A 15,131-nucleotide genomic window follows, 5' to 3' on the forward strand; every position below is an offset into this window, starting at 1 on the left:
AGATCGCGCCATTGCACTCCAGCCTGCGGAACAAGAGCGAAACTTCGTCTCAAAAAAAAAAAAAAAAAAAAAAATACAATTAGCTGGGTGTGGTGGTGCATGCCTATAGTCCCAGCTACTTGGGAGACTGAGGCAGGAGAATTGCTTGAACCCAGGAGGCAGAGATTGCAGTGAGCTGAGATCGTGCCACTGCACTCCAGCCTGGCGCCTGGCAACAGAGTGAGACTCTGTCTCAAAAAAAAAAAAATTTGATTTGCCTCAATCCATTGCAATCATTATTGTTATTGATGCTTTCATTGGTACATCATAATCCAGTGGGAACCCCTTCAAATTGGCTTTTATATCCTTCCTACGTAAGTCCAGCAATCTTTTTTTGGGCTCAAGTGATCCTCCTGCCTCAGCCTTCTGAGTAGCTAGGACTGCAGGTACCCACAAACATGCCCAGCTAGCTTTTTTATTTTTTGTAGAGATGAGGTCTTGCTATGTTGCCTAGGCTCATCTTGAACTCCTGGGCAACTCAAGCCATGCACCTGCTTTGGCCCCCCGAAGTGCTGGGATTACAGGTGTGAGCCACTGTGCCTAGGCACAGTGCCTAGCCTCAGTAATCTTGACTGATTCTTTGACGATTAGCACATCTTGCACATTTCCTATCCCAGATCTAGAATTGATCATTTCTCTGAGGAGCTCTGTTCCTCTTCAAGGTGTGTGGTATGTAGGAACACGATCTGGGCGCTTAAAGATGCTCATTGTTATTGTGTTGTTTTTGCTTCTAGGACTTTCTGCAAAAAAAAGCATATTTTATTTTACAGAGGAAAAAAATCACAAGTTTGTATAGATATTTCCAATTCAAACTGGATTAAGATGTAAGATTTTAGGGTTATAATAAAATTATATGGTTTTTACTTAGCTTTTTGAATTTCTACATGTATTTATTTTCTTTTATATCAAAGGCCTTGGTTTTTAATGTCCCAATAATATAATTTTATTCTATAATATACCTAAAATAGCTTCAAAATATCAATACCATTATCACTACTAGCAATAAGACTACTAAATACAGTTTAAACTTTTTCTGTGCTTTCTCTCCCATAGACTGTATCCTGATATCCTCCTCTCTTTTTCCCCCTCCCTCCCCATAACTCCTGCTGTGATAAGACCTTTATCTTGTTCTCTTTCTGCCCCATCCACTCTCATGTCAACATCTTTCCTGCTGTTTACTTGAAAATGATATTCTCGTTTTCCTCGTTGTTGTTTTTCATAGTAAATGAGTGGTTTAGTTGACTTACAGTGTATGTCTTCCATTTTATTTTCTTCACTTTCTTTTAGTAATATCTAGTTTTATATTTTTATTTTTCTTACCATTGTTTTCTCGATTTTCATGATAAAAGTGTGCTTTTATCCATTTTTCCGTAATAATGTCCTTCTATCAATACCTTTCCTTCTCGTTTTGATGTATTAATATGATCGTTCAATTTTCTCTAGCTTGAAGATGATATTATTGTCAAGCAGAATTATTTTAATACCATAAAAAACTTTGCACTTCAACTTTCTTCCGAGGAATGGATGATTCTAGAGTTTTCCCAGCTGGGCTTCATCGGTAAGAAAAGTGTCACACTTAGCTACTTTTCAGAAATAACTGTGACTCTCAGAATCTAAAACAAAGTACTTATTTGTCCTAAAGTTATTTTTTTCCTGTGGAAATGGATTGTTTTTGAGAAAACTTAACTTAGGTAAGCCTCTTTGTATGACCTGATGAAAGTCAACCCAAGGTAGAATTTGGAGATGGTTCTAAGATGGTTGTATGTACTCTAGAGTTCTTCACAGTGCCAACCATGGTCCTGGTGAGCACGTTTGATTTTTTCTTCTCTGACATTTCCAGCCCCTTTGTTAGCATAAGATTGGGGTTCTTTTAAAAAGAGTGCCACAAAGGTTTTTTTCATATAAATTCCTAGTATTTTCATGCAATGCATTTGGTAATTAATTTTCATTCTTTTTTTTTCTTAACTAGTTGGGGCACTCGTTTCTAAATGTTTTTTGGTTAATGTTTCAAATTTAGCCAGCTATAAAGAATATGTTTAAAGTTGGCCAGGTGTAGTGGGAGGCCTAGGCGGGCAGATCACTTCAGGTCCGGAGTTCAAGACCAGCCTGGCCAACATGGTGAAACCCTGTCTCCACTAAAAATATAAAAGTTAGCTTGGTGTGGTGGCAGGTGTCTGTAATCCCAGCTACCCAGGAGGCTGAAGCAAGAGAAAAATAATATGTTTAAAGTTGAAGAACTGAAGAAAATTTACAAGGCTCAAATAATACTCAGAGGAGGATAGCATTTCATCTCCTATGGTACTTTTTAAAACTTTAAGCTTTAGAGGCTGGATCTTTTACCTTCTTGATCATTTAACTCAAAACCTAAGAGTCAAAAACTATCTTTATTTGTGAATTCTTTGGTGAAGAGAAAATTAGGAGTCCTTGTTTTTTGCATTTATTGATTTAGATGAAAATTTTTTACCTAAACCTCTCAGTGTTCCTTTTTTTAATGGGAAGAATCTTAGTAAGATAAGAAAGGAAAATCTCTGACTTTCTTTTTGAATGCTTTGGGTCAGTAGGTATATGATAGATTATTATAATAATATCAGGAGTTCACTACATCTGTTTGCACCCAGGTGACAGCTCAAGAGAAAGTTTAGCTGAAGCAGCTTTAATTTTGATTATACAAGTGGATAAATTGTTTTTGATGACTTATAGTTGAAAGCACAAGCTTCAGTGTATGTAGTGGACAAGATTTCACAAATGTAAGCCATTTTGGTGTTTGGTTTCTTTACTGCAGCTATTAACTGGGAATATCTTTTCAGGTAAAATGTTTCAAGCGCCGGATCTTACACTGATTGTAGAATTTATATTCATGTTTTACAAGGAGAAACCCATTGATTGGCTCTTGGACCATATTCTTTGGGTGAAAGTCTGCAACCCTGAAAAAGATGCAGTAAGTTAATTCATCACCAGAGTGGAGGGAGTTTCTTTTCTGTATTTTGTGAAAATGACTTTTAGAGATTTTGCAAATAAATAGTTAAATAGATAGGTGATATAAAACTTCTTTCTGGAGCTGATAAAAAGTTCCTGTATTAGAAGGACTTTTAGATAGCAGTGGAAAATCCTGTAAAGCAGGAAGCTGTTGCAAGATGATAGACATTCTTTAAGTTGCTAATAAATGTTTCTAGTGTCTGTAGGCCCTGGTGGTTCACTAACTATTGGCTATAGATGTTGATCATATCTGTTCTTGCATGGAATGTCATTTCAGTTTGTTTTCTTCATATTTCCTGTTCGCTCTCTTTTTTCCATATATACTGGGGACAATATTAGACTCTTAACACATCTGGAAATGAGGAATAAAATAGAAGTAATATTTTACACCAGAACAATGACACGTTAATGTACCTTTCAGTGTGTTACTCAGAAAAAGCCAGTGTTCATAATAATATGCTTATCTTTGGGATGATTGTTGCAGTCAAGTAAGTGAATAGTAATTTTTGCTTTGATCATTCAGATAGCAAGTTATTGCCATAGAGATCTTATTATAAAGAGTAATTAGGCCAGGTGCAGCAGCTCGTACCTGTAATCCCAGCACCTTGGGAGGCTAAGACTGGAGGATCATTTGAGCCAAGGAGTTCAGGACCAGCCTGGGCAGCATATCAAGACCCATCTCTACAAATTAAAAAAAAAATTATAAAAAAATGAGTAATTAGTTATGTTTTCCTAGTCTGATTTGAATAGTGTCTCTGAAAAAAAAAATACAGCTTTTAATTTATTTGGTATAAGCACAAACAAAATATAAAAGTACCAAGTCTTATGAATGTCCATTTTGATGTGTAATGATAAGTATTATTATTATTATTATTATTTTTTTGAGACGGAGTTTCGCTCTTGTTACCCAGGCTGGAGTGCAATGGCGCGATCTCGGCTCACCGCAACCTCCGCCTCCTGGGTTCAGGCAATTCTCCTGCCTCAGCCTCCTGAGTAGCTGGGATTACAGGCACGCGCCACCATGCCCAGCTAATTTTTTGTAGCTTTAGTAGAGACGGGGTTTCACCATGTTGACCAGGATGGTCTCGATCTCTTGACCTCGTGATCCACCCGCCTCGGCCTCCCACAGTGCTGGGATTACAGGCTTGAGCCACCGCGCCCGGCCCAATGATAAGTATTATTATAAGAACATGTCATTATAGAGTTGACTTACCATTCATTGTAATCAATAAGCATTAGTTTGACTTCAAGACCATATAGCTCCTAGAATAGTTGGATCATCATACCTGCCAGCTAGTTTTTAGGATACTACCTTCTGGTGTCTGTAGGCTATCATTGCATTCTGTTTTAAAAAGACAAAAATTAACAACAACAACACATTCTTAGAGGAAATCATGGAATATAGCAAAACTGCAGAGTGTCTGTTTTCCAGCAATTAGTTGAACGTATAAATCGTTTTAAACAAATCATTTTTTTAAGATCTCAGTCCTTACATGTATTTTCACTGTGACTTATGGAAATTTTTATTGTAGGACACAAAAAAGTTAATGTCATCTTTAACCTCTTACAATACACTTGCATTCCATTCGTCCTGTGCAGTTTTATTTAATATGTGGTTAGGTTCTAAAATGAGCCTGTGAGGTGAAAAAATCTGATAGTAAGAATTAAAACTACAAAACCCTCTAAATCATCCATAAATTTGGCTCCACAAACTTTTGGATAATTTCGTCCATTCTTTGATCCTTCTATAGTCCATGTTTTTCTGTGGCCTGTAATTCTTCAGTTGCTTCCCCTGGAATGTCCAGGGCACTGTCATCACATCCGTGACAGTGGTCCATGGTCCCAGAAACCATTCGAGTCATTCACACGTTGTCTCGACGGGTTATCAGCCTGATTGGACCCTTCGGCCCGAGTCCTTCCGTTGCCCCAGGAGTGACAGGCTGAGTTCCAGACACTGTCTCTGTGGTTTTGCTCTCTCCTTACCCTCGTGCTCCTCAGTCTTCTCTCTCGCCTGCCCTTTGCCCTTCCTTTGATTCTTCCTCCCGTTCTTTCTCCTTCCACTTGAGTATTTGTGCAGAGAAAATACACTGTTTCACCTGTATTGTAGTCTCAGTAATAATGCCAGTGAAGTGAAACCTCTTGAGAAGTAGGCATTTTAGCACCCCGTATATTACTAGAAGTCTTCTAAAGTGTAAATTCCTTTCTCTCTCTCTCTCTCTCTCTCTGTCTCTCTCTCTCTCACTCTTCTTTTCTGTTTTGAGACAGAGTCTCGCCCTTGTTGCCCAGACTGGACTGCAGTGGTGCAGTCTCAGCTCCCTGCAGCCTCTGCCTCCCGGTTTCAAGCAATTCTCCTGCCTCAGCTTCCCCGGTAGCTGGGATTACAGGGCGCATGCCACCAAACCTGGCAGACTGTCACCATGCCTGGCTCAGTCTCGGCTCACTACAACCTCTGCCTCCCGAGTTCAAGCGATTCTCCTGCCTCAGCCTCCCAAGTAGCTGGGGGACTACAGGAGCACACCACCATGCCTAGATAATTTTGTATCTTTAGTAGAGACGGGGTTTCACCATGTTGGTCAGCATGGTCTCCATCTCCTGACCTCATGATCCACCCACCTTGGCCTCCCAAAGTTCTGGGATTATAGGTGTGACCCACCACACCAAGCCAAGTGTAAATTTCTTATAAAGATGTGTTTTTCAATTTTTTTTCAGCCCCAAACTTAACATAAGTCATTAAAAATGAAAAGTTTAAAAATATTTGTCAAGGTGGCCCTTGGTGTTGCACAGTCTTCACACACCAGGCCCATACATGAGGATAGGTTGTGATGGAACGTCTGGGCCATGAGGCACTGCGAGTTGAAACATAGGTGTCCTGTCCTGTGTTGACAGAGATTTTAATATTTTAATGTGGAGTTTTTAATATCGTTTACTTGCTTCTAGGCAAGTGATTGCCTCATGTTTTCAAATTGCTTTCATGCAACAAAATGTGCCACTTATAATTTGCAAGTTGTTCATTATATTATTGAATCAAAAATGGTTTGTATATTTGAACCAACCCGCTAGTCTATAGTTCGTGCATTTTAATATTAAAAGTCAAATGTTTATTGACATGTGTTGAAGGATGGTTGAAATTAAACCCTTCAGTCTTCCCTTAACTATGCATATTTTAAATTTCTGGATCATGGCTGTTTATCACTCAAGCAGCAAATCTATTAGTACCTCAAAGACCAGAAAAAAATGACTTGTAATTATGACTTGAAGTTGTTTTCTTTTCAAAAAAAAGTTTTTTGTGTTTTTTTGGTTTTTTTTGAGACAGAGTCTTGCTCTTTTGCCCAGGCTGGAGTGCAGTGGTACGATCTCAGCTCACTGCAGCCTCCACCTCCTGGGTTCATTAGATTCTCCTGCCTCAACCTCCCGAGTAGCTGGGATTATAGGTGTGCACCACCACACCTGGCTGATTTTTATATTTTTAGTAGAGATGGACGAGGTTTCAACCGTGGTGGCCAGGCTGGTCTCAAACTCCTGACCTCAGGTTATTTACCTACCTCAACCTCTCAACGTGCTGGATTACAGGCATGAGCCACCGCACCCGGCCCTTCTTTTCAATACTTTAATAAAGGACTTCTCATTTTCCAGGCGAGGGCAAGATTTCACTTTATTATGCAACACTAATGTGATTCTTTTTTTTTTTTTTTAATATTTAGAAACATTGTGATAGACAGAAAGCAAATCTGCGAATTCGCTTCAGACCTTCCCTTTTCCAACATGTTGGTCTGCACTCATCACTATCAGGAAAAATCCAAAAACTAACGGTTGGTGACTTAATTTTGTTTTCTCGTGAACTTACAACTTGTTATTTAAGGTGCAATTATTGTTTTTCTTCTTAAATAAGTGGTATATTATTTAATAGCATATATGTCTTTGCTCCCAGGATAAAGATTACATGAAACCGTTACTTCTTAAAATTCATGTAAACCCACCTGCGGAAGTATCTACTTCCTTGAAGGTCTACCAAGGGCATACGCTGGAGAAGACTTACATGGGGGAGGATTTCTTCTGGGCTATCACGCCGACAGCTGGAGACTACATCTTGTTTAAATTTGATAAACCAGTCAATGTAGAAAGGTTGGTGATTATTGAAATGTATGTGGTCTTTCAATTCAGACGTCTTATTCATAACGTGATTTATAATAGATTTTTGTGTGTGTGCATGACAGGGGACACAGGGGGTCCCAAGATGCCTGGCTGTAAATTACACGTAAAACAACTCCATAATAAAATGAATATGTTGTTTTCAGATGTAACACATTTGGTGAACTTCATTGGTATTTCTGGACTTACATCTGGTATAATTTTTTAATACTTTTATTTAGAACTGTCAAATTAGTGTTTATGTTTTTATCCTGGCATGTCCCTTGAAATTTGATCTGGAGCTAGTTAGCTAATTAGCCCAGCAATTTAGTTGAAATGATAAATTTGACTGAGTATGACTAGTCTTAGTCAATAGTTTTACAAATGCTAGATTATTTTCAATACACCATGGGGAAATTTATAACGCTTTTATGTTTTTGAGCATTTATGTTCATTTTACAAAATTTAGATCTTTCTTTCTCTCTCTCTCTCTCTCCTTTCTTTCTTCCTTCCTTTCTTCCTTTCCTTTCTTCCTCTTCCTCCCTCCCTCCCTCCCTTCCTTCCTTCCTTCCTTCCTTTTCTTTCTTTTTCTTTCTTTCTTTTCTTTCTTTCTTCCTTCTCTTACTCTGTCACCCAGGCTGAAGTGCAATGATACAATCTCAGCTCACTGCAAACTCTGTCTCCCAGGTTCAAGAGAGTCTCCTGCCTCAGCCTCCCAAGTAGCTGGGATTATAGATGCTTGCTACCATGCCTGGCTAATTTTTTTGTATTTTTAGTAGAGATGGGGTTTCATCATGTTGGCCAGGCTGGTCTCAAACTCCCGACCTCAGGTGATCCACCTGCCTTGGCCTTCCAGAGTGCTGGGATTACAGGTGTGAGCCACTATGTCTGGCCAATTTTTAATTTAATAGTCATGATTCCTCAGTCCTTCTTCAGTTTTGGGTGTGTTCCCCAGACTGGCCATGGCATGCTTAAAAGAACATAGTTCCTCACTCTGTGGTATTTCATTATAGATGTCCTGATGGGAGGGCCAATTTGATTTTTAGAATCTACCAGGAATTATTTTCAGTAATTCTGTTTGAGGTGTTCAAAGCAATGCAGAGCTGTGATATGATGTTACTAATTTTCTTTTGTTACTCTAAACTGGTTTCAAAGAGGAATTGAAGTTGTAAAAGTGTTCTAAGCAGTGGGAATACCACTGGAAGAACATGCAGAAATAGTTTTGAGTATTATTTTGCACTTGCATGAGCATTTGTTTTGCTGTTAAAGCTCATTTTTATACTGTTAATACTCTGCACTTTGAGGTATTGTTTACCACTCAGAGAGCCAGCATAGAATTAGAAAGAGCATAGATGTGTTTGGTTAAGTAAAATGATATTGCCACCCATTGGAATGCTGTAAGCAGTCATTAAAAATAATGACATAGGTTAATATGTATTGACATGAAAACTTTTTTAGATATACACTAAGTGGGGTAAAAAACAAATTATAACTTTATAGAATATCCTTGTAGATCATTTTATAGATCATAGCATTATATGTATATTATGATAGAATGTATAGCATTCTATATAGAGAGTATAGAATTATAGATTATAGAAGGGTTTTTTGAAATAATAAAAATATTTTACATATATTATGTACGTAGAACGAATCTACAAACAATCTATCAAACTGTCAGTAGAGGTGAGATAACAGGGATGATTTCATTTGGCTGGATACATCAATTTTTTGTGCTTTTTCCCTCAACAGTCAATTTCTTTTTCTTAATCTTTGACTTTTGAGAAAGTATAGTTTCACGTGCGGCTGTAAGAAGTAAAACTGAGAGATCCTATGTACCTATCACCCCACTTCCCCAAGGGTAGCAGCTTGCAGACTGTGGTTTTGACACCAGTATGTCAAGTTAAGGACCATTTCTATCACCTCAAGGATTCCCATATTACCCTTTTATAGCCACATCTACTGTCCTGCCGCTGTAACTGTATCATCACCATACTGTAACTGTCACTTGGCCGAGCCTTTTGAATGTGCAGGGGACTTTTTGTCAGTTCTCAGGAACTGAAGTCATGTGAGGTAGATGGGACCATCTGCATTATACAGAAGAAACTCAGGCTGAGAAAGCTGAGGAAACTCGTGAAAGGTGAAAATGCTACTAATCCTGAGAGACCCAAGATTTGGACCCAGGTCTTTCTGACTCCTAAGCCTAAACTTTTAACCATGCCACTGAACTAAAGTTAGGTTTAGATTCAGACATGTTTTGCCTGTCTTATCTTGTTTTCACCCTTTCCCTTACACTGACAAATATGCATACTTATTAGTTTGTTTTCAGAGTATCAAAACAGAGTATTATACTCATACCCAGAGAGTGTTTTAGATCTGTCACCATATATCAATAATTAGTCATTCTTCAAATGCTTCTTGAATGTTAACAAATGGAATTACTCAGATATTTTAAGAGGTTAATTACTTTTAGTTGACTAACATTAAAGTTATTTGTATTGAATAGAACTAGTCTGTTTCTTTTATTATAATTATTACTATTATTATTATTATTTAGAGATAAGGTCTTACTCTGTTACCCAGGCCGGAATGCAGTGGCGTGATCACTGCTTACTGTAGCTTAGAGCTTCTAGGCTAAGCTGAAGCGGCCGTTGCACCTGAGCTTCCTGAGTAGCTGGGACTACAGATGCAAACCACCATGCCCAGCTAGTTTTTTTATTTTTTATAGTGGTGAGGTCTTACTGTGTTGTCCAGGCTTGTCTTGAGCCCCTGGCCTCAAGTGATCCTCCCTCCTCGGCCTCCCAAGGTGCTGGGATTTCAGGTGTGTGAGCCACCACGCCCAACCTAGAACTAGTCTTTGGACTTGTCATGACTACTCGTTTTCCTAGGGAAGTTTTTTTCAGACGCAAGATACAGCAGTATTATATAGGTGTTACAGTTTTGACTATTCCGGGGAAGAGGTTTAAATATTTAAAGCATTATAGACAGTGACATAAAACTGTCATCCTTTTTGAAAAAAATCTAGGTACATTATTATGTTAAGCAGCGACATAATTGTTTCTGACAGAAGGAATGAACTTATCACCTAGGGGTCATGCCCTTAAGTTTTTAAATTCCCTACAACCATTCAGAACACACACTGTGCAGTTATTACAAGCTCTAGTGTTGTCAACTTTGCTTGCTTAGAGTCTTGTTTGGAAAGGCGGACTCTGAGGTAAGGTCATTTTCTTGAATCTTTATAAAATCTAGCCCAACTTGTGTTTTTATTTTGACGTTTGTATTTTCAGTTACCTGTTCCATAGCGGCAACCAAGAACATCCTGGAGACATTCTGCTAAACACAACCGTGGAAGTTTTGCCTTTTAAGGTATGACTGCTTTTTCATCTTACCTTTCCCTAACAACTAATACTGGTAGACTCAGCTTGAAGCTTTTCTTATTTTTAAGGGGAAAGAAAATTAGCATAATTTACAGGACTCATTGATGAATAATATTAATTTTTTGAAATATGAAGCACCTATATATTGATGAGCACATTTACCCATTCATAGAAAGAGCCTTCATTTTGTTTTATCTTGGAAAATAACAGGCCAGACGTGGTGGCTCACGTCTGTAATCCCAGCACTTTGGGAGGCTGAGGCGGGTAGATCATTTGCGGTCAGGAGTTTGAAACCAGTCTGACCAACGTGGCAAAACCCCATCTCTACTAAAAATACAAAAATTAGCCAGGCATGGTGGCATATGCCTGTAGTCCCAGCTACTCAGGAGGCTGAGGCACGAGAATCACTTGAACCTCGAAGGTGGAGGTTGCAAATAACATTAACATTTCTACTAGGAAAATAAATGAATAATTGTTTTCTTTAGTGTTTTCTTGCTATTTGTATTTTGAGTCCCAAAATCTATGTTTTTAATGCTGGTTAATTGATATACAGTTTAATTCTTTGGTCGCTAAGGAATCCTTAGATTTCTTTCAAGTTAACTACACAGTTCTTCTATAGATAGTTTTAATAGAAAATACTGTTCTACTTAATTGATTTAATGTTTTATTTCCAACCACCAATATATTATATACCAATTCAAATGATGGCTTAAGAAAACTTCTTTTATTATTAATATAGTGTGTTTTTTAAAGTTCAAGACTGAGATGATATTTCTCTTTTTAGGAATAGCTGTGTCACAGATGCCACTTCATATATACTAAGATATATTGATAACTTAGGATACATAGAAGGAATTATTTTTGAAATTAATGCTTTTGTTTTATTTTAGAGTGAAGGTTTGGAAATAAGCAAAGAAACCAAAGACAAACGATTAGAAGATGGCTATTTCAGAATAGGTAATATCTACTTTAGTAAAATGCCCTTTATTTTTCTGGACTTACTCCCAAAGTACTTTTAAATTCTTTTCAGATGTTAAGCAACTTAAGGATTACAATTACCAGTGTCCTCCAGGTTTTATGTGTGCTGTGTTTTAATACTTGCTTTGCTTTTATTATTTGACTCAAGTAGGATTTCAGATCACATATTGCTTCACTCACTAGCTCCTTCTTCTCAGTCTGCCATACTCTTGTTGATGCTGCCTGATAGAGAGTCTGCCTGTATTGCCTTCTACTGGACGAGTTTAGCTCCTCTCCTGTCTCAGCTCACATCCACAGGCCGGAATCTGTGCTTTGGGCCCCTTCCCCACTCCCGAGGTCACATCTTTGTTGAGATGTCCGCTAGCATATCCTTATACCTGGTGGCCACATAGCCGCCTACCGTGAGCTTCTGTAACACACACATTTCTTTATTGGTCACCACAGTTTTTGCTGTCCCTATCCATCTAGTCACCTAAGCCTAACCTGAGGAGTCACCCTGATCATCCTCTTCTTACTATCCTTTAGCACAAATTGGTCAGTTTTTCATCTGAAAGCCTTGGGTCACCCTATCTGTAAGGGGGCCATCTGCCCTGTGCCTCTGATTCAGAGCCAGAGGAGAGACTGCATCTCCCTGTGGCCTTCCTGTGGCTTTCTAGGGCCACTGCAGTTACTTCTCTGAAATGTAACTAGAACGCTGTTGACCTGGGTGAAGACCTTAGTGACTTTCATTATCTGATCCCTTAGCTCCCACTCACCTTCACATCTGTGACTTTCTCTTGCTCTTTCTTTCCAGTCCTGAGACTGTTGTTCGTCTGATGAAGGCCTCATACTCTCTGGGCAGCCACATCTCTAGCCATTTTCTCTACCTGAAATGATTGGTCGATTGTTTTCCCTTCTAATAAATGCTTTTTCATCCTTAATCTGCCAGTTTAGTGGCCCCTCTTCCCTGCTCTTCCGACCCCTCTGCGTGTGCCTTTGCTGTGTGGTTGTGTTGTTTCATAGCTCTGCTCCGTAGGCTCCCCCTGGAGAGGGAGAGGTCATGTCTCTCCTGCATGTTCTGTAGTTAACACAGGGCCTGTCACTTGGTAGACATTGACTTAAATAACTACATTTTCTTTTGCTTAAAACAAATGAATGCTTCTCTTAGTATTAGGCAAGAACGAATATTGGTAAAATTATATTGTAGGTGTACAGGATAGATATATTTTTAAGCCCTTTCTAGAGCAGTTTTACCTTTGGTAAGTGTCATTCAGCCATTGCTAAGAGAGTTGCACAATAACACTGGCTACTTTCTTTATAGCTTTGGGGGATGAATGAATTTTATATTTGGGCTGCATCTTAGCCCATCTCTAGAAATATATACAAAATCAGCTGAGTATCCAAGACATTTATTACCACTATTGTCACTTACTAAATTTATGAGAATGGTGTATTCTAGATTACAAAAGTAGCATAGGAAATAGAGACATCTATATTAAATATCTCTATAGTAATTTGAAGAAAATTACCATCTAAAATATCAACTCATATTCTTAGAACCAGAAGAGAACTTACGGATCATTAGCCTAGGACCTTGTGTAGTCAAGCAGAACAGAGCTGATCTTTTTCAACTGAATGTATAAAATTCTACTTCTAAGAAGTCTTCTTTATGGAATTGTGTGTGACGAGCTTCCTTGACCCTCTCGGTAGCATAAAAAAATTATAACTGGTGAAAATTATTTTTAAAAAAATATTTTAAACCTGTGAAGATTGTTCTAAGTGCTCTTAGGAAATGGAGCAACATTTATTCATGAGAGCCTCCAAGCTGTGGGGAGGGAGCCAGGACCAGCCCCATCACCCACACCACCCCAGCTCAGGGAGACAGAAGCTCTGCCCTGTGCAGGTACAGCCAGGAACATTGGACTCTCCTGCCAGCTTCTAGTCTAGGGCTGTGGCATCTCCCTAGGAAGGTCAGGCTGTCAGCATCTGTCCTTACCCTCAACTCTTTTGCAGAAGCTCCGTTACAGACAAGAGCAGCTGATGAATCTGGGCAGAATCTCTACCCTAGGCACAGCAGGGTGAGAATACCTGGCCCTGATCACCATTGCCCCAGCTCACTGCCCCAGTCCAGTAGTAGAAGCCAGCCAAGAAAACCAAGGGCTTGGTCGGGCATCGTGGCTCACACCTGTAATCCAAGCACTTTGGGGGTCAAGGTAGGCAGATTGCCAGGTCAAGAGTTCAAGACCAGCCCAGCCAGCATGGTGAAACCCATCTCTACTAAAAATACAAAAATTAGCCAGGTGTGGTGGTGCGTGCCTGTATTCCCAGCTATTTGGCAGGCTGAGGCTGGAGAATTGCTTGAACCTGACCCGGGAGGTAGAGGTTGCAGTGAGCCAAGATTGCTCCATTGCACTCCAGCCTGGATGACTCTGTCTCAAACCAAACAAAACAAAAACCAAGGGCTACTGCCATGACCAGCGCTCTGATCTTGAAGCAGGGTATCACTCCAAGAGAAGGGGCTGCTGTCCTTGCCAAGGGCCCAGAACAGTGGTGCAGAGATTTTGCCCAATGGAGAAGCAGGCCAGAAGAACAGAGTTCTCCCTAAAAAGAGGATATGGATCTCCCTAAAGAGGAGTTGACTTGAACCAGAATGTGGAGAAGTTTAAGCCTAAGGGTGCTGTGAAATAGAATGGAAATTTTAGTGTTAAGAAATTGGAGATGGTAGATACAGATAAGCAAATCTGGATACCAGTGTAAAGTTTAACAGGGAGAACTAGGGAAGGAGATGTTAGTAAGAGCCCACTTGGCGTGCAAACAAGCTGCTGTTTAAAATGGACAGAGTTCCCTTTTCTACCTTTCAGGGCATGTGATGGGAGTGTGGCTCACTTCTTTGGTGCCCTGCTGCCTCAAACTCATGGGGGAGCATGCAGACGGGCAGGCTGTGGGGCTCTGACTGCGTGGCAGTGTCTAGGGGTGAACGGTTTACAGCTCCTGAGGCTCCAGTGGGCGTGTGTTTTAGGGTGCTCTTTTAGTTTAGCTGTCCATAGGTAGCTTGTGTGTGTTTGCTCAATTAGAACCCCCTTTCTTTCTTTTTTTCTTTTTTTTTTTTTTTTTGAGCAGAGTGTCTGCCCAGGCTGGAGTGCAGTCGTGCGATCACAGCTCAAAGCAACCTCCACCTCCCAGGTTCAAGTAATTCTCCTGCCTCAGCCTCCCAAGTAGCTGGGATTGCAGGCACGAGCCACCACACCTGGCTAATTTTTTAATTTTTGGTAGAGATGGGGTTTTGCCATGTTGGCCAGGGTGGTCTCCACCTCCTGACCTCAGGTGATCCGGCCACCTCCGCCTCCCAAAGTGCTGGGATGACAGGCATGAGCCACCATGCTCGGCCATTAGACCCCACTGCCTTATCACAAGGACAGAGGCTTTATGTATTCCAGGGTTTCTTGCCTTGGTGTACCAGAAGAATCGGATTGCTTATGGGCTTGGAGAATGAGTGCAAAGTTTTCTTGAGTGGAAGTAGCTCTCAGCAGATGGGGGAGCCAGAAGGGAGATTGTTTTCCCCTGAGCGGGGCTGTTCAGCGGCCTGGGCACTCCTCCAGCTGCCCAGGCCAAATTCTGGGTCGCGCCACCTGCCGATGGCCTGCCAGCATCTGT

The 15,131-nt window shown here is 40.0% G+C and overlaps 1 protein-coding gene across 3 annotated transcripts in view; it reads left to right on the forward strand.

Moving 5' to 3' along the window:
• MGAT4A (alpha-1,3-mannosyl-glycoprotein 4-beta-N-acetylglucosaminyltransferase A) overlaps window positions 1-15,131 on the forward strand; it is a 116,483-nt gene that overhangs the window by 90,094 nt on the left and 11,258 nt on the right. For all 3 annotated transcript variants that reach the window (XM_017524061.2, XM_037736929.1, XM_037736930.1), the window contains exons 9-14: window positions 1,483-1,597; window positions 2,847-2,977; window positions 6,717-6,824; window positions 6,944-7,137; window positions 10,431-10,509; window positions 11,411-11,477. In XM_017524061.2, coding sequence (XP_017379550.1) covers window positions 1,483-1,597; window positions 2,847-2,977; window positions 6,717-6,824; window positions 6,944-7,137; window positions 10,431-10,509; window positions 11,411-11,477 — 694 coding nt within the window. The remainder of the gene's footprint in view (window positions 1-1,482; window positions 1,598-2,846; window positions 2,978-6,716; window positions 6,825-6,943; window positions 7,138-10,430; window positions 10,510-11,410; window positions 11,478-15,131) is intronic.

This window comes from Cebus imitator, unplaced genomic scaffold, assembly GCF_001604975.1.
Source record: "Cebus imitator isolate Cc_AM_T3 unplaced genomic scaffold, Cebus_imitator-1.0 Scaffold31, whole genome shotgun sequence".
NCBI classification, from domain to species: Eukaryota; Metazoa; Chordata; class Mammalia; order Primates; family Cebidae; genus Cebus; species Cebus imitator.